The sequence below is a fragment of the Neodiprion pinetum genome, chromosome 1, assembly GCF_021155775.2.
Source record: "Neodiprion pinetum isolate iyNeoPine1 chromosome 1, iyNeoPine1.2, whole genome shotgun sequence".
Taxonomy (NCBI): Eukaryota; Metazoa; Arthropoda; class Insecta; order Hymenoptera; family Diprionidae; genus Neodiprion; species Neodiprion pinetum.
In genome coordinates this window covers 31,694,847-31,721,717 of record NC_060232.1, presented here as the reverse complement: position 1 = coordinate 31,721,717, position 26,871 = coordinate 31,694,847, and the positions used below count along the sequence as shown (strand labels likewise).

Below are 26,871 nucleotides of genomic sequence, written 5' to 3'. Positions count from 1 at the left end.
AGACTTCGTTTTAACTTGTGCTGCTGTCTTGGCCTATATTTTGTTCTGGCCTAAATAATTTACTGATCATTTAATTACACTTAGTGTTACGTTGCTGGACAGGGATAACAAACTTTTAGTCTCATTGACCATCAATTTTTGATTTATTAAAAATATCGGCAAACAAGTATCTGAAAATCAGCCTATGATCAATACAGCTTTCATATTATATGAATAATGCTTGGTACATTTATAAAGCATATGTAACTTCCTATTTACTAAGGCTCATTGCGCCGCAGTTTTCATTTAGAATTTTCTAAAGAACATGTCTAAAACAGTAAGTTTTTGTGGTTTCAATTACATTTCGATCCCCTGGTAATATTTTTAGTTGAAATACTCATCAATGGTAGTAATAAAATAACTTTTTATCAAACAACTGGGTACAAAAATATGTTTTACTAATTAATATGTTAGTTTGTAGATGAAAATCGGTGAAATCGGTATTCAAAGTGTGAAACGATTTTTCATCCATCGAAATATTGATCGCTTTGCTCATTCCCTAGATGTACAATATCAGTGAAAGAGGGAATATTCAATGAAAGGTACAAAGTGACTGATAAAAACATTAATTCTAATGATAGTAATTGTCGGCACAATCTCAATATCAATCATAATTAGTATTATTTCTACGTTCAATATCTCTAATCTCCAATATGTCCGTTTTTAATCGCAATTTCATAATTTCTCTCCATATATCCGATCTGTGTTCCTCATTCACGATTCCTAATCGCAGTAAAATGTTCTCATTGACCCTCAGAAGCGCTCTGCCAGTTATATCATGCTGTATAAAGAGAAAACAATACAGGAATTAGGTCCGCATCTGTTATATTCAAATATAATATGCTTGAAATCAATGAATTATTCCCTAAAGTCAAAATTACATACATAATACAATAAGTCGGACGTTACGTGCTATCATATTCTCTCACTTACATACAAAAACTTTTCATGATACAATTGATAGTAATCGCTACAGTGTCTCCGCAACCACTTCTGTACATCTAAGACATTCCACAAGTAAACTGGACGGGGCCGCGCAGTTTTATTCTGAATCACAGAGAGAATACTTAAGGCATGTGAAAACATTCTCACACTTAATAAAATATTATAACTTGTAATTCCAAGGATGCAACGTAACTCTTACTTTCGGTTTGTTATAAGAATTCACGCTCTCCTCAACCATTATTGAAATTTTAGGGTTAGAAACAATAATTGTTTACAGCAACGAGATCACCTGGGGGATAGCAGAAATTATTTTAATAACGGTGTTAATTGTAAAATAATCGTTTAATTTCAGAAAATGTAGAATACGGCAATTTAGACTCAATATTTGCCGTAATCTAAAAATAGAATTATACATGATAATGGCAGAGGAAACTGTACTGACCTCAGTGTACTCAATAAAATTGCACCATCAAATTGAGCTCGTTTGTTTCCCGTGCTAATTACTCAATGCTGTGCAGATCAGACTTCATCATCTTCAAATCATACACACACGAATGTGTAGATATATTTTGAAAAAATATATTCATACGAATCAGTAGATTGTACTGTTATACGCTCTAATTGTAAGATTGTATCATAGTTCAGTGCCTGCCTGACATTTACAGTCAGAGCAAGTTTACAAAAGTTTACAAACATATGACTGATCCACCTGGTGTCGCTTTTAGGAACTAAATTTGAAGCCGCGCCATCACAAGTTACCACCGAACGGTAGCGACCAGTCGTAGCCGGCTACACTTCGTGGCTGGTTGTGGAGCCGGAGCCTTCCGCTGAATTTTGCTACGCCGCGCTACGAACTACAGGCAGTCCGGCAGTCGCCACGTTGGAAGTGTTGACGGTGGTGAATCAAATTTACCTGACGTTACCGAAATTATATTTATAAGGATTATTCATACTGAGCGGAACGAAAGCAAGGTTAGCCACAGGATTGTTTACATCATTATTCGTTTCAATTTTATGCCCAGATTGTGTTCTTAACTGCATATGTCAGGTAGTTCTTATTAATCCGTATGACATTTCAGTCGACTATCAAATCCTGTCCTCCACCAGACAACTGGACCTTTCATAAGGTGTATTACTTTATATTAGGAAAATATTTACGGTTTGTGATCTCATCTTGCAACGATGCATCCAGTATTCATTGCTGTACGGCTCTATCATCAATGCTGTAGCTGATCAGATCTCTTGCGTAGCAATATTGCATCTTTCATTTTTGAATTATTGTTAAGAATTCATTACTCGTACTCCGAGTAATTAAAAACTTGATACCACTGTCTGCTGTTGTACAAGTCAGACTATCATGACCCGTTTGGTTGTATTATTGATAATTATTTGTGTACTTATATCTCCAGAAGTATAACACATATATTTGCTTATGTAACTTTTTAAAAGTCATTAATTTAAAACAATTAATATTTTTATTCGTTACGGTGATCAGTATACAAGATGAAAGTGAAGGAACTGTTACGCACTGTAAATGTGGCGTGGTCTCCACCTGCTCAACATCCGATATTGCTAGCGGCAGGAACCGCTGCTCAACAGTTAGATGCTAGCTTCAGCACATCAGCCAGCTTGGATTTATATGCTCTTAATCTACAAGAACCCGGCTATGACATGGATCTTAAAGCTTCGATATCTAGTGATCACAGGTTACCCTTGAATCATTTTCTTCCTTTCATATTCTTATTGTTGAAAATCCATATAAATTTATGCTATCCTTATCTTCCCTTATGTTTCAATTTTTAGATACTTACTGATATTTAAAAGTGTTTCTTGTTTTCAAGGTATCACAAGATCATATGGGGATCTTTCGGCAATAATCCTGCTGGTATAATAGTAGGCGGTTGTGATTATGGAACTATAAAAATTTATTCAGCGGCTAAGATGTTAGCCAATGAAAGTGATTGCATCCTCAGTAGCCCTGACAAGCATACTGGTCCTGTGCGAGCCATGGATTTTAATCCTTTCCAATCAAATTTATTGGCCACAGGAGCCACAGAAAGTGAAATTTACATATGGGATCTCGTTAATACCAACACTCCAATGACTCCGGGAACTCGAAGTCAACCTCTGGAAGATGTCCAGTATATTGCATGGAACAAGCAAGGTATAGGGTATAAATTATATTATCATAAACTCAGGTGTAAATTTTCACTTACTTATAATTAATCGAATCCCTTTCCAAACTCAACTCAGCCAATTCAAATTCCAAAACTGGTAATTTGCAGATTTGAAACTGTTGATTTAACTTCAAAATTTTTTGTAGAAAACAGTATGATAATTATAAGATCGAGTGTTACTATTTCAGTGCAACACATTCTCGCTTCCACTTTCTCTCAAAGATGTGTGATTTGGGACCTACGGAAAAATGAGCCAATAATCAAGCTGAATGATGCAAACTCAAGGGTAGGTTTAGTTTTTTTCAAGTTAATCAAATTGTCATACACTATCAACCAATTACTCATCTTAACTTCAGGTTCGGTGGAAAGTGGTACAGTGGCATCCAGATGTTGCAACACAGTTATGCCTTGCATCAGAAGATGATCAGAGCCCGATAATTCAGCTTTGGGATCTCAGATTTGCCACATCACCCCTAAAAACTTTAGCGGCTCATCAGCGAGGCGTTCTTTCAATTGCTTGGAATCTACACGACCCTGATCTTCTGGTCAGTTGTGCCAAAGACAATAGAATACTTTGTTGGAACCCAAACTCAACGGCGACTGTAAGTTTATCTACAACTTTGCATGCCATATTTTGACACTTTGATTGAATTTAGTCATGAGTGTTCATTCAATCATAGAATGGAGAAGTACTTTGTGAGTTGGCACAAACAAATCAGTGGAACTTTGATGTCTCTTGGTGTCCACGCAATCCTGGATTAGTAGCTGGCAGTAGTTTTGATGGCCATGCAGTTGTTTACTCACTCTTGGGTGGTCAGCAACAAGTTTCAAGTGAAACTTCGAACAAGATTGCTGATTCGTTTCCTGGAATGGATGCCTTTGCTCAAGCACCGCCATTGCTGCAAAATGAATCAACAGTAGATCTGAAAAAAGCTCCTAAATGGCTAAAAAGGCCTGTTGGAGCTTCGTTTGGTGTGAGTAATCTGTGTACTTTACATAATTGTGTAATCTGTACGTTGAACTAACTTATACTCAGTTTTACCGATTTACAATTTACATTTTAACTCTTTTTGATGATATGAAATGTAGTCAGTAGGGTGTTAAATTTTAATATCCATGTTTAATTTGACAATTACACAGACATTTGTTTAATTTCAGTTTGGTGGAAAACTGACATTATTCGAAAATGACCCACCTAATTCGAATGGTCGAATCATTATATCACAAGTAATAACTGATCCAGAATTAATTCACCGATCAAATCACTTAGAAGCTGCACTCCAAAACGGACAGTTTGGCGATTTCTGCAAAGGAAAAGCTGATACTGCAACTAGTGATCATAATCGTAAAGTATGGAGTTGTTTGGGTGCACATTTTGGAGATAATATCACTGGAGATATATTAGAATTATTAGGATATGATTCGCAATCGATTAACACAAAGCTCAGCAAGTTTGTACCTGAAGAACAAACTGAAACAAGCACTGAACTAAATAAATTAAATAATGTAGGTATTTTTCCATCTTGACACAAACTGAAAAATGTTCATAGTGCTGAATGAATAAAATATTTTCATAAACAGATGAAAGTTACAATTACTCGTTGTAATAGGTTTCTAATGGCAATGTAACTGACGGAAGTGCAGCATTTGATGCGATTGCTCAACAGGAGCAGACAAGACAATCTCCAGCTTCGATCAAGCCTATTGAAACCAATTTCAAACTCAATACTGGAGATGGTAATACTTTCTACATGTGTATCTAATTACCAGCTCACAGGTCTAAGGTAGTTTACTAATTACTTGGTATTTCAGATGAAGAAGGACTCATCACTCAGGCAATTCTACTTGGGAATATTGAAGCAGCCGTTTCTCTTTGCTTTACGAATAAGAGATATGCAGATGCAGTTATTCTATCAATGGCTGGAGGACCTGACTTACTTGCTAAAACGCAATACAGATATTTTTCGGAGCATTCAAGTGCTCTTAATTCTCTTATAAATTCCCTGGTTAGTGAAGACTGGGGTGATATTGTCAGAAATTGTGATATCAAGTGTTGGAAAGAAGCATTGGTGGGAGTTTTCACACATTCCAACCCCGAAGAGCGTTCAGCCCTTTGTGGTAAGTGTGTATAATAATAATAACAATAATCACTCCTGTCTCGTCATAATCTTTTGGGTATGTCCCCATAAATGATTAGCCTGTGCGAGTTGAGGGAAAGATGGGTTCATAACCATCATTATACGTCTGCAGCTGTGTTAAGCTTTTCAGGAGAAATACCTACTCATGATTACACAGGGGGCAAGGAAAAGTGAAAAATACCTTGCCCAGGTGTAGCTGGACCCAGTTCAAACCTCAGTTTGATGGTTCGGCACTTGAACGATGTGACCTGTCTTACAATTTTTACGACTTGCCATTCAGGTCTTCTTCGACAAGCTGGGGAATGTAACTCAAGTCCTCTCATACTATAGTCTTGAACAATAGTGCAACGCCACTATGCTCAATGAATATAACCGATTGTAAAATAAATGGGCACTGATTGTTGGTAATTTAACTGAAATAATTTGTCACATGGTATAATTGAAATACTGAACACTGTTCTTTCAGATGTGCTCGGTGATCGATTGGTATCTAGTGGTGATCCAATCTTCAAACGAGAGTCCCAGTTTTGTTACATTTGTTCTGGAAACTTAAATAAAATGATCGAAGCATCAGAAGAAGAGGTTCAAGAAGTTGTGGAGTTAGTAACTATCATGCAGAAGGTTTTAGAAGCTCAAGGAAACATAGATGTTAAAATAGAGGGAAATGCGGCTGTCCTACTATCTCAATATGCTGAAATGTTAGCTACGGAAGGAAATCTAGAAGCTGCTTTAATTTATCTCGGTAACAGTCAAGAAGCAAAAATCGCAGCTTTGAGAGATCGCCTCTGTAAGGCCTTGGGATACATTCAACCAACTGCCCAGCAAGCACAACCCAGAGCATCGATACCAGGTCAACAGACTTATTACAGCCAATCCAGAAGATCGACTCAACCTATGATTCCTCCACAACCAGCATACGATCCTTCAAAAACAGCATATGATCCTTCACGTGCAGCAATACCACAAAATAATTGGAACACAACACCTACTAAACAAACATATGGACCTGGCACCAATCAGTTTGGGGGTCCACAACCAGGCCAATTTGGAACGATACCAAATCAATCTATTCAATCAACATTTGCTGATCAATATGCACCACAAACTTACGGGCAGTTACCGGCTGTACCGCAGGTTCAACCTCCGCCACCACCACCCTCAATAGGTTCAAATCCCACTGGGTCTAGACCTTCAAGTGTCGGTCCACAAGCTCGTTCAAAGTACATTCTTGACCCATCTGTAAAAACAAGTTCTTTTGGAAGTCCGTATGGCAATCAAAACTCTTTTGCACCTACGCTTCAGACGTATAACAATCAGCCACAATCTCAAGTTCCACCTATACAAGGTTTTCCCCAGCAAAACTCTTTCCCGACACAACCTACCGTGTCACCAAATTTCTATTCCAATCAACAACCACAGCTGCAAAATCTAGTGCTTAATCAACCAGCAACCAGCCTGACCAAGCCTTCACAACCTAATATAATGAATCCTATGCAAAATACTACTCAGTCGTCTATGTACAACCCTGTTAGTGCACAACCACAACCACCACCAGCTCAAACATACAGTAACGAAATCAGTTATCAACACAATTCACAACAGTCTGGCTGGAACGACCCTCCAAATGCAAATACCAGTCGAGTACAGGTGAGTCTCCTACCTTGTAGTACTAAAAATGAAGAAATATCTAAGCCAATGTGGGTGCATGGAAAGGTGATTGAACAATTCCGTTCAATAGTTTATTTTCAATACTCAAAATTTTCCTGTTCCGTATCGGATTCAATTTAGATCGTTTTTAATATCAATTTAAACTACAGAACATAGACTAAAATAAGTAAATGGTACAAAATATTCGTTAGTTCTGGCATTGACAAAAGTGATAAATCGGTGTTTATCTTTCTAAAATGGCCTAGCCATTGTTGACAGTCAACAACAATAATGTAATGTCCGCTGAGCATGCAGGTAGCAGGAAATGGAAAGAAAAACACCTGAATTCTGGTACTCCAAAGGTAGCAAATCTTCTGGGCATTTTGCGTGACTTTTGAAATAATGTTACCGAAGTTCTTTAATATGTTGTTACCTGCTGAATTAATGTGTTCGTCACCTGTTTTGCATTATCGCCATTCATAATTTTGGGACTTGTTCACTACATTCCCCGTATATAATTGGAACATTCAGTTCCTATGTTTGTTACCATAATATCCAAAAAAATTTCAGGGATTTTTGTAATACCTAAAATTCATCCTGGCTGAATACGATACATAATTCGAAAGGATTTTCAGTGTTTCACAATGTATTACATTTGGACTGCTTCCATGCTAAATCCAAGTACTAACTTAATTTTTCTGTGGAATATTTCCTAAAAACTACAAGAACTTAGGTGTTTTGAATAATGCAATTGAACATTTTGGTCTTATTATCTTATAGGTGAAATTTATTCATTATTTTCAGATTATGTTTAAGTAATTGTGTTATTATTTAGGCAAGAGCGGACTCCTTTCAGCCACAAACTCCAATCTTACATCCAATTTTCGGCAGTACTCCGCAACAGGAACCAGTTCCTAACGTAAGACTAAATACTGAATATGCAAATTTTTAATGTTGCAACTCAATCCTTACTGAATCGTCGATATTGCAATGTTGGCAACAAGTTGTAATTCTGTTTAATCGCTTTTCAGCCAATTGCACAAGAAAGTGCTTACTCTAATTCCCACTTACCTTATGGGCAGCAACAACAATATGGTCCACCTCAACATATTCCATCGCAGTTCAACCCACCTGTTGAATCATTACAACCTGTGCAGTCAGCAAGAATTGCTGAACCTGAGAAACCAAAACCACCGATACCAGAGGAACATGTACATTTAAAAACTGTATTAGATGAAGTCAGAACTCAGTGTTACAACAATGCCAAGAATCCGGTAAACTTCATTAGTTGATAACGTTCATTGAAAAGTTATTGGATGATTAATGCTGTGCTTCTTATTCATTTATGCCACAAACAAATAATATTTTCAAAAGCCATGTTCACAAATTCCGTTCATACTTACTTTATTATTTCAGCAAATCAAACGAAAAATAGAAGAAGTATCAAGAAAACTGGAAGTTTTGTATGATTGCCTACGAGAAAATAAGGTGAGACAATTAGATATTGCCAGAGTTTGTAAGACAAGTATGAACATAGAAGTGACTGCCAACTGACTGTTGTTTTTTCAGTTGTCCCCAAGTACTCTGTCTTCTCTTCATCAAATGTCTGAAATGATACAGAGCGGGAATTATACCGGTGGATTGGGACTTCACACGCAACTTGTTTCCGGGCCAGATTTTAGTCAGATAGCCTCATTTATGCCTGGGCTCAAAGTTCTGTTGCAAAGTGCTTTGCAACTTGGTGTATACATCAGATAGTTTGTATTAGAACTATAGAAATCTATAGTTCAAATAATAAATTTATGCATTCGTTACGGTTTTAATTTGTAAAAAAAAAATGGCACCCAGGGTCAAGAACGTAAATACATAAAAACATTTTTTCAGAACATCCCTAGTTCTAGTACGCAAAGGCATTATCATCATAATTCTTAAGACATCAGACTGATTTTATAACGATATTGAAGAGTTCAAACTGAATCACAGAAATTGATTTTATGGCTTCATTTTGTAACTAATCTTGCGCATAATTTTATGGATATTAGACATTTGAAAGTATAATATTCAATACCACTTGAGGAATCACCAGTAATTTACAATACTCTTATCACATTTTTATCTGCAAAAAATCAATCAAATCAAACAAATCTATTTACCAGACTTTGACAAACATTTAGTTCATTTGAAATTTGCTGTATATGTACATACAATTGATTTCTAAAATATAAGTACCGTATAGTACCAATCTAGTAAAGATAACGGCGTAAAAATTATCAGAATTTCAAACAAACAATTTGAACCAATGGGTTTAGAAGGGATCAACTGAGTGTTGGAATAATTCTTTATCACTCTGTTAATTATAATCTTTAGTGAACGCTACATTTAAATCTAAAACGATCTGAAATAAAATGTACGTCTCACTGATTGTAAGACTGCTACTTCAGTCCCGAATTATCTTCTCGTCAATTTGTAATAACTTGAACATGGGAAGTATTAACCTCCAGAGTATTAACATCAACCATCACACTTTGAATAGTAATTTATTTTCCGTAACTACAAGCCAGTAAAATAATAAGCTGTTTCGAAGTTACAAAAGTTAAGTTTCTGGTGTCTTATCACACCAATTCGGATTTTTTGAGCCAAAAGTTTAAGGGTGTCTGGAAGTTAGCACAACTTTTTTTTAATATTAAAACAATAGTACTTGCAAGTAAACATATTATGGAATTAAATAATTACGATATAGTCGTAATACTGACATCGTAGTGAATCCACCACATAAACCTCACTTTGTATAAAAAACTTGGAAATTGACAAATGAATTTTATCGTTAAGCACTACTTTCTAAGTTTATATGCACTAGTATTTTTTCAAATCCACTTACTTTCAAAACGGTATCTAGCATTTTCACACTAGTACTATGTCCCTGTGTCACATTGCCATTTAAATTCTGTCATTTAATTTCAATTTAGATTTATAACAATAATGAAGAAATTCTAGGCACGAAAAATTAATATAATGAAAACCCCGCTTAACTCAATGAAGATATTCAATTGTTAATACAATAGCGTTATAGTATATAAACTTTTTATATAACAAAAATATTCAACCTATACATTTATATATTAAATAAAAAAATATGAATTGTTGATAGTAATCTTATTTTGTAAGAAGCGAATTGTGAAAGACCTGAAAAACAATTATAAATAAATAATCCAAGAATTATGCTATAAGCTAATTTTTAATAATTCTATACAGTATTCAGCTATAAACTTATCAATTAATACACACGTTATAGACTTATGCATAAAGCTATTCACACGTAGTATTATCCAGACCACAATACAAGTAAATACACTACAAATTACTTTTATGCACAAGCGGAGCTGAGAAAATTTTGAGCAGCACAATTCAAGCCTCCTGAATTTTTTGCACTAGAATGAGCACGAAAAAAGTACTTCACAAATAATTTTCACAACATTACCAGCATGAATCAATTATTGTCCCATTAAACTATGCAGAATAGCATTTTTTTCATTGACAATAAATCTCTGTATAAGGTCATCCATAGGTTCAATTCCATCCCGTGCAGCTTGTCGTCTCATAGCTTGTTTCACTTCTTCTCGCACTCCTTTATCTGCCCCACGTGTTGTTATACGCCGACCTAGTACAATCGCAAAAATGTTAATATGTATCGAAATTTGAGAATCTGACCATCTTAACTGAAACATTCGTCTCATTACAGTTATATTTGCTTACTCTGTAAAATTCCTGATCCACTGGCTATGTCCAAAGATACTCCACCGCCATGCTCGGTCCACAAATATGTGAGCTCCTCCAATATATCAACGCATATAATGTATGCTTGAAATAATGGGTACCCAAATGAGCCACGATTAAGAATTCGTTCAGTAATAATACCCAACGTACCAGCTTCTTGGGGCCAATCCATTTGCATTAGTACCATAGAATGCCCCAATGCCAAGTCACCAACACCTCCAGGTATTGTGAAATTTTCCTAAAAAGATTAGTTGGACCTCATTTTGATTTATTGAACTGAGCTAACTGATCATTTATTTTACAATTTCAGTACTCACTTTAATTGACGCTAAAAGTAACCTGGAGCAGTATTGGAGAACAGGATTACGTGCAAGTGTCAGATAATGCAGATGACGTACAGCTGGGACAGTTAGGTTCATAGAAATCTTACCACGTGCTACCGGAAGCATACTGGTAATCAAGACAATGTGTTCAAGCATGCTCTGTAATGAAATCAGGTACGTGACCATTAATGCCTGTAACATACCTCAGTAAAAGAAGTTCTGTATTCATCAAACTTTAGGCTAAAGGCAGTAATAATTTTGATACGAGTTCAGGGTTGAAAAATGTGATTGCTAATTTACCTTGTAGTCTTTCAAAAAATAGCAAGAGCTGGCTAATCGAAGTTCAGTAGATAGATTGCAGCTTTCTTGCGACAGCCTGGACAAAGTATCACGATGTAGTCCCTTATACATTGCTAGGTCGGTTAGAAATAAGCTCAACCATGTGTCTAGTCGTAATTGCTGACTTAATTTTCCCACTTCTCTTTGAAGATAGTCGCTGCTGTGTAATATGTCCCATAACCTTACAGCTATTCCTAGTCCATTTCCATTATATTCCCCATCACTCGTCACCATTAGTGCTAAAGAATCTTCTCTCTTCCGCCTTTTTAATTTTGGATCTATGTTGTAAACAAAATGAATTATCGTGCGACTCAAATTTTTTTATATTTTTTTAGGGCTTACCAGCAGCAGATGGATAGCTCATTTCTCCAAATGCCTCTACAAGGCAGTATGTTGTTTCTGCCGAATTAATGAGCGCTGCGTGTTCATGCAATACCCTCATTAGTACCACAATAGAACAAACGAGAAGTTGTCGGGCTACAAGTTCTTCACACAAAGATCCGCTATGAGTTGACGCATAAAGCTGTAGTCTTTCACTGTAAGTTTCACGACTCCAAGGCATCGCAAAGAGGGAGCTCAACTCCCACGTCAATTTGCCCCCAATAAGTTCAACCACCTGAAATAATCTGTCCCAGGGCTGCAGAATTTGAGCATCTTGAGGATGTTGTATGTATGCCAAATAAAATTCAACTGCTTTGCAAAGTAAACGCAAACTCAGACGAGGATTAAGCTCAACAGGAGCAGAACCAAGAAGCGGAAGTGCGTCACAAGCCAATAAACGTCGAAATCCATTCACCGCTCGACCAGGATGGCTGTGCTTCTCTGCTGTTAGCAGGGTCTCTACCAAACGTGGCTGTAAAAGCAAATAATAATTGAGGTAATCAACTAAGTAAATGTTAATCAGTCTATGGAAAATGAAAATTGTGATATAAATATTTACCCCGTGAGTAGCGATAGTCTGTGGAAATCGTCCCAGGAGAAGGAGCAATAGTTTGCAGTGTTCCATTGTATCCTCACTGTGATCAGCAGTCATGACAAGAAGCCGATGTTGCAAATCTTGGGGAATGTGCTGAAACATTTGGCACAACAGATCTGCTTCTGGATCGCATTGCTCTGATCTTAAGCACGCCGTTACTGTTTCAATCTCTTTCCATATATCACGATCATCCGGAAAATTCTGAAATCTATCGAAGAAATGAAAGAGGTATGAAACAATTTTGAGTCATGTTAATAAAGGATCTTACATTTCACTGAAGCATTTTGCAGCTTCCTTGACATTTTTTGATAACTTCTCGATACGATACGCCTCAAACTGAAATGAAAGAAAATTCGATCATCAGTGGTAAAATCATGTCAAAGGTACCGATTTTAATGGTACATGAAACCAAGTGATCTATGCATCAACTATGTTGTTTACATCTCGTTCTAACCTGTACTTTGGCACTGTGGGGAAATAATGATTTCGCTGTAATCAACCACGACTTGGCGGCATAAATATTCCTTGGCAGTTCTTCTTTGGCTCTCCTTATCAGGTATTCTTCCTTCGAGAGATTTTCGGAGCTCTTTGCTTTCTCCAACATTGTGTATACTTTTGGATTTTTGATCGCACCATTCGTGTACACAAAATTGAAGGAATTAGGCTTGCCGACATTCTGGCGTCTGCTCGCTTTTTACAACCGGTCTCAGGTATGTATGCATGCATGCGTGTATATGATCAGTACCCACTGCTCTGGCCGTTTGTCGCTTGTGTGGCATTCTAGTTTCTAGTGGTATCATAGTATTGATTCGGATTGAGAGCGGTGGACACGCAGTTCATTTGACGTGACAGAATCCGAAATACGATAGTAGAGATTTAAAAAATGTCGAGAAAGTCCCCAAGTCTTGTCGAATATTTCGCAGAGCGTGAAAAACACAAATGCGGCTACTGCAAGAGTCCTGATACAAACTGTAGCCATGGTGAGTAGTAAAAGTATGTATGTATACGGATAGATACGTGGTAAGAGAAGTAAGGTTATCATTTAATTTAGATTAACAACCACTATTTCAAGCACGAATTAAGATATATTTTTATAGGCATGTGGGCATATACCTTAAAAGTTCAAGACTATCAGGACCTCATCGATAGAGGCTGGAGGCGCAGTGGCAATTATTGTTACAAACCTATAATGGACCAGACTTGTTGTCCCATGTATACTATCAAGTAAGCGCCAAATAACTTTTTTGCATTGTCAGCAATGAAATAATCGTGACTTTCAATATTTTGGCAACATCAGCTTTATTCATATACTGAAACTTCGCAATAGCGGACACCTTCGGGACTGAAAATCTTGTCCGCTATAAAGAAGTATCCGTTATTAAAGGGTATATTTCCATTATGCTGAGGATTTCTAACTTGTCTATTATGAAGACGTGTCCGCTGTTAAGAGGTGTCCGTTGAGAGAAGCTTCCCTGTAGTATTTTCGTTTGAATGCACTGTAGGAATCTAATTTTTAAATTGTCCAATCTCAAAACTGTTGATTCTTAGATGTGAAGCATTGGATTTCAAAATATCTAAGTCGCAAAAGAAGCTAATGAAAAGAATGTCCAAGTTCTTGAAAGGTGAACTGAAAAAGAATGATACAGCACTTTGTGATGAATTTGTTCAAGACGACTCAGGTAAATGTTGATCAGTTTAATTTTTATGAATAATTCATTTATGTAATATCGAACATTGAAAAAAGAAGAATCCATTTTTTTCAGATTCCCGTCTTATGGAAGTTCAGAATTGTGCTGAACAAGTTGAAAGAGCACGTAATAATGCTACCAATATTGACGTGTCTCTAATTGCTGATACACTTGATCTAAGATTACCTTCCCCGACGAATTCCACCAATAGTCAGAGTATAACTGAAAGCAGTTATTCTGCTGCTAAGGTAAAACATGATACAAATCTAACCCCGATGTCCTCTACTAGTAAAGATTATAAGTCAGGAATGGGTGTTGACCAAAGTAAGCCACCACCTAAGAAGGCAAAAATTATACGACTGGAGCGTAAACAGAATAAATTATTGTCAATGGGAAAATCAACAACAGAAATTAACGAAATATTAAACCAGGGAAAATCAATAGCCGTTGGCAAAACGTTGGAGGAATTATTTAATGAAGAAAATGTGGGACAGAAGAAACTAGAGGTGCTAAATTAAATATGTTCAATAATTTGTATGTCTGTGATAATTAATACCATAACACATTTGCTCCAATTTTGTTCACTATGCAATATTGAAAAATATATGTTGTTAGACAAAAGTTGAGCATAGTTTGACTATCGTTAGTGAATTTTCTTTTTAGCTCTGATATTCGAGCACTGAAAATATTTCACAGTATAAAATGCCTGGGTTTGTTCATATTATTGGTTATAATAGCTTCTGATCTAATTGGAATCCTTTAACCTTTAGGCCGCCGCCAAGCCATAGTCAAACAATATAAATGTGGGCTATTTCAATATACATTAAAATCACCGGTGATCTAAAGGTTAATCGTTAATGTTACAAACTGCAATTTATAAAATAAGTTTCTGTAATTTTTCAAACCTAAAATTTTCCTTTCCTTATAAGTTGCGGCTTGTTAGAACCTCACCAATGAGCAGTGAGTATATCAGCACTTCGAAGCAAAGTTACGAATTGTACAAAAAATATCAAATGGCAATACATAAGGACCGAGCTGAGCAGGTTACGCAACAACAATACACAAGGTTCCTTGTAGAATCACCTTTACAGGTAACTCCAAATTTCACCAAACTAATGAACGACAACATCAGAGTATTAAAGTACCAAGATTAACGATAGATTTCAATGATCATCTATTCTTAGAATACTCAAAAGTTCGATTGTATAAGGCAAATGTTGCAATTTAAGCAATACATGCAAGATTGGAGCAAAGTGTACCATGATAAGAGGCTAATGATCCATGTACCTCCCGTAAAAAAATATTAATTAATATGTCTCAGAAGCGAATTATTCATTTAGTTGGATGCTAAGATAATCAAATTCTTTGTTGTCATTAACATTGATAATTCCACTTGAACATTTTGGATTCTTGCATACAATAAAAGAAAAAACCGTTATACTTCAGTTCCTTTGGCAAAAGCATATTAATTAAAGTCATGTTTGAATTTCTCTAGATTAAATTGGTAAGCATTTCATCTGAAGAGTTTCTGGATACTTTTGAATTAAGTGTAAATCTTTATAAAAAGTATCAAATGGCAATTCATAAAGAATTGCCTGAAGAATGTGACAAAGATTCGTTTACAGAGTTTCTCTGCAAAAGTCCGTTGCAGGTACACTTTGGTCAAATATGCTTGATGTCTTACTAGAAACTTTAATCAAATTATTGATCCATCTATACACATTTTCAAGGAATGGGTCCCAGCTGATGGCCCACCACAAGGATATGGCTCTTTTCATCAGCAATACTGGCTTAACAATCAACTAATTGCTGTTGGTGTAATAGATATCTTACCATCATGCATTTCCAGTGTGTACTTCTTTTACGATCCAATTTACTCACACATCTCTCTAGGAACATATGGGTCAGTACAATCAATTTAGTACAGTTATAAAGGTACAGAGATAAATTCAGTTTTTCGACTTAAAGTTGTTGATTTATAACGACAGAAACAATTTCCAAATGTAAACGAATTACAACGTATTGCTTTATAACAAAGTTATCATTTGCAGTTCTCTTCGAGAAGTGATGTTAACAAGGCAGTTGAATAAATTAGTTCCAAATCTGAAATATTATTACATGGGTTTCTATATTCATACATGCCCAAAAATGCGATATAAAGCTGGATTACGTCCATCAAAACTATTATGCCCAGAGACATATGTATGGTGTGACATTGAAAACTGCCTGCCAAAGTTGGACAAAGAAAAATACAGCAGACTGAATGAAGATCTAGATGCTATTGATCAAAACTTGAGCAATGATATCACACAAGTAAATACCGCAATTCATTACGTATTAGACTAGATATCCCGTTTACGATTTGTAAAAGTCAATTTTATATTGGATGTATGCAAGCCCTTTTCACTACAGAGCAATATTCATTACAGGTATCAGTTTGTTACAACAGAAAGATCATACCCTACCATATTTACAAAAAACAAGCACATTCGTCAGCTGATGAAGATGAAATCAGGGAATACAGTCACCTTGTAGGAACAAGGTGTGCACGAAACTTGGCCCTTTATCGCAGATGATCAAATTGCCACATAATATAGCAAGGGATATTTAACAGGTTGGTCATCCCTTTGAATCATATCATTAAGTAATTTGGTGTACACAAAACAACCAAATAATAATTATTATCTATTCATATTTATCAGACAAATAAGGTTCACATTTTAAACCAAGTTCTCTAAAATTGGTTCAAAAATTTTTCTGTAAACCTTAGACATGAAGCGCCATGGAAAATGTTTGCTAATGTATTTACAGATCAGTGCTACTTTGTGCATTTTGTGAAAACACGATCAATCTTTTTTATGAATTCACAGTACCATTTGTTTCTGCCATTGGCTGCATGTTCTCTCCAAAATTTTCGGAACTAATGTCGGGTACGTGGGACAGGCCTTGATGAAAATATTGTAAATGACTGTTTCCAAATAGAATGAACATCAGTCCTGGTCCTAAATACATTGCTGCATTCACAAAAAACATTATCCTCCAGCTCCGTATAGCATACTAAAACAAAGTAGTTGTTATAGATTCTCAAGGCAGTTGTAGAAGAACTAGGAAAACTTTTTGTGTTAAATCTTACATTTGCATGCAGTAGCCCTCCGAGCGTCAAGGCAGATATTACTGCGGAAGTTGTTCCAAAAGTAGATATTAGACTTATTATATTACTGCCATAAACCGGTGAAAGATCTTGAGGAATTGCAGCACTGCTTTCAGACGAAGCACCATTAAATGTCATCATTACTGTGATCGTAATATAGGCATACCAATAGTTACAGTGCAAGTTGAGCCCTCCTAAGCATAGTGATAATATCCCTGGTATGATATGTGCTGAAACAGAGAGAGAAAATTGCGATAATCAAATGAATATTTATGCTCATATAGCATAATATTAATATGTTAAATCGGAATATTGGAGAATATCCATTATTATTCAATTAAAAAATTATAAAACTAGTGCTACAGCATCTGCAGACACGAAAAATACTTACAGAAAATTGTGAATATGCGCCTCACTGTCGTGAAATTTTCAACGGATAAATGCTGATTATATTTAACAAATATCTTCCACATATATGTAATCAGACCACTAAAAAACAGTCGGGTAAGATACGGAACCAGAATGTATAAAGATGCCTGGAAAATGTAGAGCAAGAGATATTTTTATAGGTTTTTTTTAACAGGTCTAGGTTCCTTACCTCTTTTATCGTAAAGCCGGATACTTCAACAAGATATTTAGGTCCAAAAAGGAGCCAGAAATAAAAATTCCAGAGATCACCGTACATAAATATGCACAACACCCAAATTGGTTTATTCTTTAGTATCCTCCACCATGGGATTGAAACAATCTTCAAAGTTTCAATAAGTTTAACATTTAAAATCAGGTAATTGTTAGCTTGTAGAATTATAATTCTATCTTTTAATTATCTCACATTTCTTAGTTCCAAATATGTTCCTACAGGAATAGTTTCTTCTAAGTAGATTCTTTCTTGTGCAGAGACAAAATAATTTTTAGCTGGTGAATCTGTGACTAACAAACACCAAAATGGTGTTAATATGATTCCAACTGCACCGATTGCGTAAAATGGAATATCCCACCCTAGCTCTTCACCCAGATAAGCTGTTCCTATCCAACCGCAGATTGTCCCAAGTATTCCTCCTGTAGTTCCCAATTGGATCCTATTATGCAGTAAAGAACCCCTCCACAATATCCTGATTTATAAAATATATTTTCTTTCTCTATAACAGAACTAAGGATTAACCATGTAACTGCTAAGGCATCATAGCGGTGTCAAACGTGTCGTAACTGCCAGAAATCGCGAAATGGCGTCACAAAGTAATTCAATATTTTTTAGTATCTCCGGTGAATATTTACTTTTGAAAGCACGTGTTTTCAGTATTTTTGAGGTCAAGGGATCCAATTATGCCGCTACAATGCCTTGGCAGTTAAGTGCTTAAAAAGAGTAGCACAAAAGATTTAAACATTGAAATGTAACATAGTACATATCATTTAGTTACCAGCATTGAAAATATATGATATATATATTTATTCCCAATTGAATTTACAGTTTTACTTCACTGGTTGTTGACTGCTTTAAGTAGCACAAAAAATTCAACACAGTGTCCAATATCCTTTGTCACATAATTTGTCTTGTACTCACCATATAAACTTCCAGAAAATAATATTCTATCATTCGGCGGAGCCCATTTCAGTGTCAATATTGCAAATGACTCCTGATTGAGTCCCTTGAATTAATTATAATCAGTATAAAAGCTTGTGATTGTTAGAGAAATGCCGGCATTAATTTCACTTTTCCAAAAATCACATTGCTTACTGTGCAAATGCCGATGAAAACTTTCATGAGAAATATTGTCCATTCTCCAAGTCGAAGAAAAAGCGGGATCAGTGTATTCGCAGTACTGGGTAACAAAATGAACCAAGAAATTACGCTTTTTGGACTAAAAGTGGCAACGTACGATCCAAAAAGTTCAGTGCTGTAGAAACCAGCGTAGTGAGCAGCTACAACTCCACACATGCTAAGTTCAGACCAATTATGTATTGGCTGTAATATAGAACATATTATTCAATGGTGTGTGCATATAGCAGAAATATATGAACTAAATATTCACTATTACCGATAAACATTTTGTTTTTCTCCTAGGCCAAATAATATAAATCTACTGCAACATTTATGAACTGAAACAGGAAATTTGTTTCCACTATACCGAATGACGATTACGGTAATTTTCAGACATCTTCAATGATGTTGCATTTTGAACGCATTCGTTGTCGGTTTGAATGAGTACTCTATTTCTCGGGACCATCGTCAAAATAGCAAAGCTCATCTGAGCCCTCAACATGTAAATGCTACATTTTGCCAAAAGGATCATTATTGCAATTGCGTATCGAATCGCCATTTCATGTCACCAATGAACATAATTTTTTTCTGTAACTAAAACATATTAATGCTATACCTCATAATCAAATTGAATATTGTATTAGTTTTGGATTATTATTATATGGAATTGGATTATTTCATTCAGAAATCCAATTCTAACATTCTGAGTGGGAATATTTTCTCAATTTTTTCGATACTTGACATTTAGCATTAACTGTGAACATTACTTTTCATTATTTCAATGAAATGTGACTAAAGAAGAGTAAAATCAACGAGACTTGATGTCTTATTAAGCAGTCGGTTGTTTTGTAATGAAGTGTCGAAGCCATGAGAATAATTATTCAAGTCACTGACTAATTTTCAGGATATTTATTAACGTCAAGCCAATTTTCTACAAATTATGCCTGTATTTCAGTGCAGTTATTTTATTTTGAAACGTTTTAATTGAAGCTAATTAATTTATAATGATTAAAATAACTCACAGTTATAAAGGAATTAAATAAGATTTTATTAACACAACTTTCTCAAAGCGTATATTACAAATAACTGAAGAAGTATTGATTTTACATAAAACAATTGCTTCTAAGCAATTCATTTATCTACAGAGTCACTTTGTTTCATCAGTTTTCAACTGAGTTTCCTCACCATCTGTATACTTTTAATGAGATTTTTTATTACTTCATACAAATTCATTTAAAAAACCACGAAATTCATATTTACTATGATTTGTTGACATAAAATATGAATCCCTTTTCTATCTGACGACCTACTCTGTAAAAATATTCAAAATCACAGACAAAATCTTGTGCCTAGATAATATAATTGTTTAATATTACTTAACTTCTTGAACGCTATAAGAATTTATTATTATCTCTTAATTGAATCCGTGCATCGATTTGCTGTAATACAGTGCAACAATTTTTACAGTCATTATAATGGGCGCAATAGTTTGTAAGTTTTCAAATGCCAAATGAATGGTTTGAAAATTCATTAAAATATTTTTCATCTTAAATGTACACTATATAATCATATATAAAACAGTGATCAATAATACGCAATATTAGTGTCTGATCGTACATTTTTTTACCGTATGATATTACCTTTGATTCATTTGAAATGTGTTAGGTTGGCAAAGAAATAATCTGTTCACCATATACAGTTGAAATCCCACATTAATCACATTGTGACTTTGATGAAGACAAAGCCAAGTTTCTACGGTAAAAGTAAACTCCACATTGAATTAATATATTAATTCACAAAATTTATGCTCTTTGTGCAGTTGGAACAGGTACGGATGTTGCAGGAGCATCAGCTGGTGTTGTAACATCATTCCATGGTTGAACTTCTCCGCTTCCCCCAATGAAAAAAATTATCATGCTGAATATGCACACCGCTGCGCCAACCCAGAAAACGATCTGCCAGTTTTCAATCGAATCCTGTAACGTATATTCAGGTATGAGTTATTTAAATGTCAAGTTTCATTTGAACTGTTATGTTCTGTTCAATGATACATTATCAATTACATTAAAAAAATAAATGTGTGACAAATGCAAAGCATCAGAATGTTAGCTATCCATGTACCTGAAAGAACATGTACATATTTTTGAATATATGGCACAAACAATTGTAGAGATGTAAGATTGCAGAAAACTGGGTTGATCATTACCTGAATACTTTCATTACTACGGATAGATCATAATGTAGAAACAGAAAACAGTCAGGCCTCAACAGTCTCGGTGACAGTACTGACTGTTCTAGGAGTAAATTAAAACACAGTTCCGCAAATATTGATCATGTGTATTTATTAGAAGTACAAGTTAGAACAGCAGATGTCGATGAAAGTGTTAGCAACACAAGTTTACAGCTTGGGTGGAATCCTTAAAAATCTAGTCTAATTTAAAATAAAAAATCGTGAATCGTGTGTAAAAATATTTAGGTTGATGTAAGACACCATTTCAAGATCACCAGTTATAATCGTACTATGAGTAACGGCATCATAGGTACAAGAATTACTGGGGGTCCAATTTGGCTGTTGTTAGTCTGTCACAAGAGAATTTTCCAGTCGTGGATCTTGCCAAGCCTCCAGATGTTGTGCAGTTAACAAATGCGAATAAAATAACAGAAACTTCAAGCCCTGCTTTAACTCCGTAATACGAATCTACGTACTACACGTAATACAAAAGATATGGTAGTAACAGCATGTACATGGGATTTGTGAAACCACATTGAAATACAGTTAGCGCAGGTTGCGATTAGCAAGCTATTTTAATATAGATAATACAGAATGAAGCAGAACTGTTTTAAAGAAAATCTACATACCTCATCACCAATGATTGTGGCTACAATTGGAGGTCCGATGAATCCTGAAGTACATCCAATAGTATTCATGATGCCGTATAAAAATCCAGCAAAGTTAGGTGACAAATCTTGATTATTTGATAGATTGGCAATAACGGCACAGCCATTGAATCCCAAGCTCAGAACGAGAAACAAGTTAGCCAGTACGAAGTTGCAGCCTGCGTAACTTACGCCGATCAAGAATAATCCAGGAATTAAGTGAGCTGAAGTATACATAAATGTGTTACAAATATGATGATGCATAGGTGTCTGCTTTTCCAAGAGAAAAAGGAAAATTATCCTACAAAATATTGTTGCAAGTTTCCTCAGCCATGTAATACTTATGTATTTCCGTCTCTTGATCGAGTCACCAACCCAACTGAAGAAAAATCCAAAAACCATTCGGCCAGCCCATGGGAGCGAAGCAAGTGCTCCTCCTTTCGTTAATTTGAATCCTAAACTTTTTGTGAGATACTGCGTCATGGAATTTTGATAAAAGAACAGTAAGAACATGTTCCCGAAGTGGCAGCAAACCAAACTGATGAAAGGCACCGAAGTCAATATTTTCTTCACTGGAGTTTGACGTAAGGTTGGTTTTTCTTTGCCTACTATACCCGCTTGTGATCTATACAGTGAAAAAGTAATAGTTAGATATCAGAAACTGAGAGTTTCTTCTTTCAATCAATTCATATACCGTGCAATGTATTCTTTTTCTTCGTCTGTAATACCAGGATGCTCCTCAGGGGAATCATATGCTATCAGTGCCCAAAGTATCACCCAGACTATCATCATTAAAGATGGAAGATACCACGCTGTTTGCCAATTAATTGAATCTGCTATGGCAGCAACCATTGGATACGTTATTATTGTGCCAAAGCTTCCTCCCAGGAGAGACCATACGAATCTACTTTTCTCATCTGGAGGTGCCCATTTCGCTACCATTGAATGACAAGCAGGAAATGTAATTCCACCGGCAAATCCAATTATTACTCTTGAAACACAAAGAACACCCCAATGGACCTGAGCTAGAATTGGGCTAATCAAAGATAATATCGCCGCTATCAGGGTAGTCCAAAAAATAGATCTCTTTGGTCCCCATTTGATAGCCACAATTCCACCCACAAAGTTTCCTGGAGCATTTCCGTATCCATAAGAGGATAGAAGCTGAGCTTGAGTTTGGGCGTCCCACTCAAACACTCTTTTGGAGAACAAGGTGAATCCATCGTTGCCGACTCTCTCCTGACCAAGTAATTCTAAATCTCGCCTGCGGCGAAGTTTGTGTCCCAACAACGCTTCGCTTATATTGTGTTCATTAATATTCTGTTTGTGAGTCGCAGCGTCTGGGCTGTCATCTTGGACCTCGTTTTCATAAATCCAGCGGTTATAAATATTTTCAGGGTCATACCAGATTGCTCTTCTTTGACGAGATGTTTCACTGGCCTCCTTGTCGCAGTAACCACTTCTAGACGAACCATTTTTTGATGCAGTCATTGGAACGACAAGAATTGGCATTTGGAGACGAGCCATGTAGGATGTCCAGCATGCGGTAAACATCATGACACAAATCATAAACCTCACTGGGATAAATTCTGTGAAACAGTACATCTACGATTTTATACAAATTTTCAAATATTTGCCTACAACATTATTACAGCAAAAGTAAGTGATTCAACAATAAAGAAGAACTCAAACATATTGTTTAGATGGGTTGAGAACAGCATTTAGAAAAAAGAAAAGTATCTATCGTATTTACTAAGTAAAGAATAATGTTTATCACAATTTAAAAAACCATTGTAGCTACTAATTCCTAAGAAATCATCATCAGGGGTAACATTAACATTCTGCTGCTTGTACCCTAATCTTTGAAACCACGTGAAGTCAGATGAAAACTGTCACATTACTATGAAGACATATTGCTCCCATCATTACTCTATGTTTGAAACATGAATATATTCAGAAAATTATTTAGTAGACTTACGAATCAATGTCCAACATAGTGGCATTATTAAATTTCATATGAAAAGCGGCGTAAGACTCAAAAAAAAAAATAAATAAACCGAATTGAAAATGTGTTCATCATACGAGATAGTAGACATTGAGAACAAATGCATACTATTGTTGAGATGAAATGGGGACAATTTCACTCACCATTCCATCAGTATACTTCAAGTATCAAACAAATATATATACCGTGCAAAATTTGAAATGAAATGCTTTTTTTTCACTTCTATTGGCATGCTGAAAGTGACCTGTTGCTACTAAATCATACTGAACATATGAATCTCAGTTTGTATACAAGAATAAGAATAATTCAAGTGATCACAAATGTACTGGACAAGGAATGAGAGACATATAATTTTTAAAGAAACATCTAACACGAATACAATTTAAACCTTTATCAATATGTACGCTTCGTGCAAAAGTTTCAAAGCAGTATACCAATAGTTGCAATATAGTTAAGTTGGAAGAAAGTTGCAGAATTACGAGTCTAGCGACTGAAACTTACGTGGAAAGTAGCGCTGGTACAATTTGTCGTACGTCTTCATTGCGGCCAGAGCAAGTAGTTGCAATAGAATGTTGAAGCTCGTTAATATTTACTCCCGCTCACTTGAAAATTTTAAAAATATCTAAAAACACTTCTAAATTTTCCGCGACATTTTCGCACAAACTGTTACCTTTTTCACCCACTGGAATCTTAATGTATGTAATTTCACCAAGTGTTGTGTCAGAACCGTGGACTTACTTCTCTTCTCCGAGACTTTCGCAGGCAAGTGTCGGCCAGGTAATCCGTCCTCTGGTATTTATAGACTTCGCCCCAATGGTGGGGAGAAAATTACCACCCTGATACCAAGGAATACCCTTGGTACTTACCTTCTGTACCATTGATGCCCTCCGCAATCCTCTCCCTCTCCGCCCTTCATGGCGGATTTCTATTCGAAGGGAAATCGCGTAGGATAGATAGAAATACGAGAAAGAAGGAAATGGAAAGAAGAGGGGAGGTAGTGGTTCGTTTTTCGAGCGCGCAGCCCTTGTAGCAAATTACTTTGGTATCAGAATTGTGTGAACGAGATTTTTTGCAGCATATTGTAATAATATATTTAGCTAATTCATATTACATGTGGATACGTAGAAAATTGCTTGAATTTAATCTGAATCGTGATTTAAATTCCAAGTAATCCAAATGAAAACGAAGAGCGGTGGAAATTGATTGAAGCAGTATTAAATGCCAAATTATCCATGTGTTTCGGAACCAATTTTTTTGACGAAAAACTCTACCTCTCTCGTCCGCAGTTCATAGAGCAATGAGAAAATGTTCCGATTCTTTTTCTTGAAATTGAGTTCACCTAAAAATAGACTTCTACAAATTCACCATAGACATCTCACGAATTTTTTCGCATGTAATTTTTGTTTTTTTTCAACCGGTCGCAAAGTGTACAAAAAGATAAACCACGTTTCGTACAAGTCTTATCGCATAATATGACATTGTGCACCTACGAATTTTACGATTCATAAACTCCGAGACGCCGTTGTTTACGAATATGTAAATTTTTATCGCCTCGTGATAGAAAAAAAGGACGCATAACGAGTGAACTGCACGATTGTAATGCAAAAAGAATGCATTTGTAAAGTTCAATGAGCAAGTTGTATACTTTATCCGTGTTAAGTCGAAATCAGGTAATTCATCATGATTTTTTTGGAGGAAATTCACTTTACATCACGTGAAATATTTATAAACCTTTTTATAAAAGCATCGCTATGTATATAAATCTTAGTTGATACTGCTTGACAGGACTATATTAACATGTTGTATTTACAGTTTCTCCATCAGTCAAGAAAGGCACAAAGTTATGTAATAAAATCCGCGATACTTTCAGGTTTGTAGATGACCGCCGACCGTCACGCGAGAATTAATATACGTGTATTCTTTACTATTTCAACTCGCATAAGCTTGACGAACTGTATTATTCCCATTTACTTATCGTTGTGATTCTAATTTGGCTAGCAAACGTTAAATTTCTAAAATTGGTTATCTTCATTTTATTTTCGCAGAAAAAAAATTAATCCACCAAAAAAGGAAAACGTCAATGACCTTGAATGTCTATGGAAATATATTGCTGCGTGAAGTGTTTGCCAATTATATTAGACTCGAATACTTCTTGCTTGATTTTAACTAGTAATGCATGTAGTGTATGAAATTGACGTCGCTGTACATATTCACATGCAGTACAGAGATTGCGATTGTTTCGCATTTACTTTATTCGGATGTTAAACTATTACGAAAAAAAATTATAACCCGTTTAAAGCGTCATTCGCAATGGACCTAAGTTCTAAAGTTTTTAATTTGAACTTAGTCCTAAATTCAACTTTCGGCTTGTATATATATAATTGCCTGCCAATGATAAACTAAATGAACGCTGTTATTATTATTATCATCATGATTTCTATTTCCAGTGAGCAGCTTATAGTATTGTCCACACGTATCAAAATCCTGACAAAACGCATTCTAGTTGTTCTCGAACGTTCTAATTACGAACAGCCTGTTTCGAATTAGTATCAACACGATCATTTGTTCAGAGTTATTTCATTAGAAAGTTGTAAACATCCGCGCAGTCTCGTAGGATCACTGTACAGGTTTTTGACCGAATGATATTTATGGAAATTAATTTTGCCAACGTTCCTCTTCTTGACCTAGTTCTCACCGATATTTCGTTTGAGCTCTGTGCTCTAGAAGATAGATGTGCGAAATTTCGTACGTTCAGCTTATTGCAATTTTTTTTTTTCTGTCCATATACTCCAGTATGTTTGATAATATGAACCTGAAATTGTTTCGTAACGTTATCATGTGCCCCAGTGGTGTAATCGATTCTCAATATTAAAATGATGCGAATGCTAATTGAAGAAATATAGCGGCTCTTCATTTTGCGGTATGTTCAAAGCTGAATTATAATACCTCAGCGTTTTTCCGCAAGAGTTTTAACTTCTTAGCTAATATGTTGTGCTTTACCTCTTGAAAATACTTCAACAAATGTTACGTGAC

General features: G+C 35.6%; 6 protein-coding genes across 14 annotated transcripts; 2 read left to right on the top strand and 4 right to left on the bottom strand.

The window, feature by feature from the left end:
• Positions 1-113: 113 nt before the first annotated feature.
• Positions 114-1,661, bottom strand: ave (Protein aveugle). Its single transcript, XM_046618407.2, has 4 exons — positions 1,427-1,661; positions 1,184-1,273; positions 973-1,086; positions 114-820 (listed from the first exon to the last, which is right to left on the bottom strand). Exons 2-4 carry the CDS (start codon positions 1,220-1,222, stop codon positions 644-646), a joined length of 330 nt encoding a protein of 109 aa, XP_046474363.1. The 5' UTR covers positions 1,223-1,273; positions 1,427-1,661; the 3' UTR covers positions 114-643.
• Positions 1,662-1,738: 77 nt separating this feature from the next.
• Sec31 (secretory 31) lies at positions 1,739-10,173 on the top strand. Of its 2 annotated transcripts, none has more exons than XM_046618080.2 (14): positions 1,739-1,956; positions 2,480-2,690; positions 2,826-3,148; positions 3,350-3,447; positions 3,518-3,763; positions 3,842-4,135; positions 4,320-4,667; positions 4,772-4,898; positions 4,974-5,279; positions 5,766-6,946; positions 7,782-7,865; positions 7,978-8,220; positions 8,363-8,434; positions 8,516-10,173. In XM_046618080.2, exons 2-14 carry the CDS (start codon positions 2,488-2,490, stop codon positions 8,702-8,704), a joined length of 3,714 nt encoding a protein of 1,237 aa, XP_046474036.1. In that variant the 5' UTR covers positions 1,739-1,956; positions 2,480-2,487; the 3' UTR covers positions 8,705-10,173. The 2 variants fall into 2 exon arrangements, with proteins under 2 accessions (XP_046474036.1, XP_046474042.1); XM_046618086.2 differs by lacking the exon at positions 1,739-1,956 and adding an exon at positions 2,092-2,111.
• On the bottom strand, positions 9,821-12,962 carry IntS10 (integrator complex subunit 10). 2 transcript variants are annotated; one of them, XM_046618164.2, is made up of 8 exons: positions 12,813-12,962; positions 12,627-12,694; positions 12,323-12,566; positions 11,725-12,235; positions 11,344-11,660; positions 11,038-11,202; positions 10,700-10,958; positions 9,821-10,604 (listed from the first exon to the last, which is right to left on the bottom strand). In XM_046618164.2, the coding sequence occupies exons 1-8, from the start codon at positions 12,960-12,962 to the stop codon at positions 10,438-10,440; spliced, it is 1,881 nt and encodes a 626-aa protein (XP_046474120.1). In that variant the 3' UTR covers positions 9,821-10,437. The 2 variants fall into 2 exon arrangements, with proteins under 2 accessions (XP_046474120.1, XP_046474139.1); XM_046618183.2 differs by lacking the exon at positions 9,821-10,604 and having other exon boundaries at positions 10,796-10,977.
• A 60-nt stretch (positions 12,963-13,022) lies between these two features.
• Ate1 (arginyltransferase 1) lies at positions 13,023-22,057 on the top strand. 7 transcript variants are annotated; one of them, XM_069137248.1, is made up of 10 exons: positions 13,102-13,338; positions 13,456-13,582; positions 13,907-14,037; positions 14,122-14,552; positions 14,976-15,137; positions 15,542-15,697; positions 15,777-15,949; positions 16,098-16,359; positions 16,476-16,660; positions 20,776-22,057. In XM_069137248.1, the coding sequence occupies exons 1-9, from the start codon at positions 13,242-13,244 to the stop codon at positions 16,620-16,622; spliced, it is 1,686 nt and encodes a 561-aa protein (XP_068993349.1). In that variant the 5' UTR covers positions 13,102-13,241; the 3' UTR covers positions 16,623-16,660; positions 20,776-22,057. The 7 variants fall into 7 exon arrangements, with proteins under 7 accessions (XP_068993367.1, XP_068993349.1, XP_046474247.1 ...); XM_069137250.1 differs by having other exon boundaries at positions 13,105-13,351; XM_069137266.1 differs by lacking the exons at positions 13,102-13,338; positions 13,456-13,582 and adding an exon at positions 13,023-13,068.
• LOC124215236 (sialin-like) lies at positions 18,121-19,847 on the bottom strand. The gene is made up of 4 exons (XM_046618381.2): positions 19,324-19,847; positions 18,933-19,160; positions 18,759-18,843; positions 18,121-18,309 (listed from the first exon to the last, which is right to left on the bottom strand). The coding sequence occupies exons 1-4, from the start codon at positions 19,513-19,515 to the stop codon at positions 18,224-18,226; spliced, it is 591 nt and encodes a 196-aa protein (XP_046474337.2). The 5' UTR covers positions 19,516-19,847; the 3' UTR covers positions 18,121-18,223.
• LOC124215179 (sialin) lies at positions 19,981-24,728 on the bottom strand. Its single transcript, XM_046618255.2, has 6 exons — positions 24,509-24,728; positions 24,340-24,440; positions 22,528-23,422; positions 22,139-22,458; positions 21,816-22,057; positions 19,981-20,932 (listed from the first exon to the last, which is right to left on the bottom strand). Exons 2-6 carry the CDS (start codon positions 24,377-24,379, stop codon positions 20,759-20,761), a joined length of 1,671 nt encoding a protein of 556 aa, XP_046474211.1. The 5' UTR covers positions 24,380-24,440; positions 24,509-24,728; the 3' UTR covers positions 19,981-20,758.
• Positions 24,729-26,871: the final 2,143 nt, after the last annotated feature.

Coding starts and splice junctions, on each gene's coding strand:
- ave (XM_046618407.2), bottom strand. CDS start 1,222: ATGGTTGAGGAGAGCGTGAATTCTTATAACAAACCGAAA. Junction 1,087..1,183: donor ATTCTTATAACAAACCGAAA/GTAAGAGTTACG, acceptor TCTGTGATTCAG/AATAAAACTGCGCGGCCCCG. Junction 821..972: donor ATCATGAAAAGTTTTTGTAT/GTAAGTGAGAGA, acceptor CTCTTTATACAG/CATGATATAACTGGCAGAGC.
- Sec31 (XM_046618080.2), top strand. CDS start 2,488: ATGAAAGTGAAGGAACTGTTACGCACTGTAAATGTGGCGTGGTCTCCA. Junction 3,448..3,517: donor TGAATGATGCAAACTCAAGG/GTAGGTTTAGTT, acceptor TCTTAACTTCAG/GTTCGGTGGAAAGTGGTACA. Junction 5,280..5,765: donor AGAGCGTTCAGCCCTTTGTG/GTAAGTGTGTAT, acceptor CTGTTCTTTCAG/ATGTGCTCGGTGATCGATTG.
- IntS10 (XM_046618164.2), bottom strand. CDS start 12,962: ATGTTGGAGAAAGCAAAGAGCTCCGAAAATCTCTCGAAGGAAGAATAC. Junction 12,236..12,322: donor AGACTATCGCTACTCACGGG/GTAAATATTTAT, acceptor TTGCTTTTACAG/CCACGTTTGGTAGAGACCCT. Junction 10,605..10,699: donor TGGATCAGGAATTTTACAGA/GTAAGCAAATAT, acceptor CGATTGTACTAG/GTCGGCGTATAACAACACGT.
- Ate1 (XM_069137248.1), top strand. CDS start 13,242: ATGTCGAGAAAGTCCCCAAGTCTTGTCGAATATTTCGCAGAGCGTGAA. Junction 13,339..13,455: donor TGATACAAACTGTAGCCATG/GTGAGTAGTAAA, acceptor ATATTTTTATAG/GCATGTGGGCATATACCTTA. Junction 15,698..15,776: donor TCTGCAAAAGTCCGTTGCAG/GTACACTTTGGT, acceptor CACATTTTCAAG/GAATGGGTCCCAGCTGATGG.
- LOC124215236 (XM_046618381.2), bottom strand. CDS start 19,515: ATGGCGATTCGATACGCAATTGCAATAATGATCCTTTTGGCAAAATGT. Junction 19,161..19,323: donor ATTACCGTAATCGTCATTCG/GTATAGTGGAAA, acceptor TCTATATTACAG/CCAATACATAATTGGTCTGA. Junction 18,844..18,932: donor TTTTCATCGGCATTTGCACA/GTAAGCAATGTG, acceptor AATTAATTCAAG/GGACTCAATCAGGAGTCATT.
- LOC124215179 (XM_046618255.2), bottom strand. CDS start 24,379: ATGAAGACGTACGACAAATTGTACCAGCGCTACTTTCCAC. Junction 22,459..22,527: donor GAAAAAGAATACATTGCACG/GTATATGAATTG, acceptor TTCACTGTATAG/ATCACAAGCGGGTATAGTAG. Junction 22,058..22,138: donor GAAACTTGCAACAATATTTT/GTAGGATAATTT, acceptor TGTATACTTCAG/CTCACTTAATTCCTGGATTA.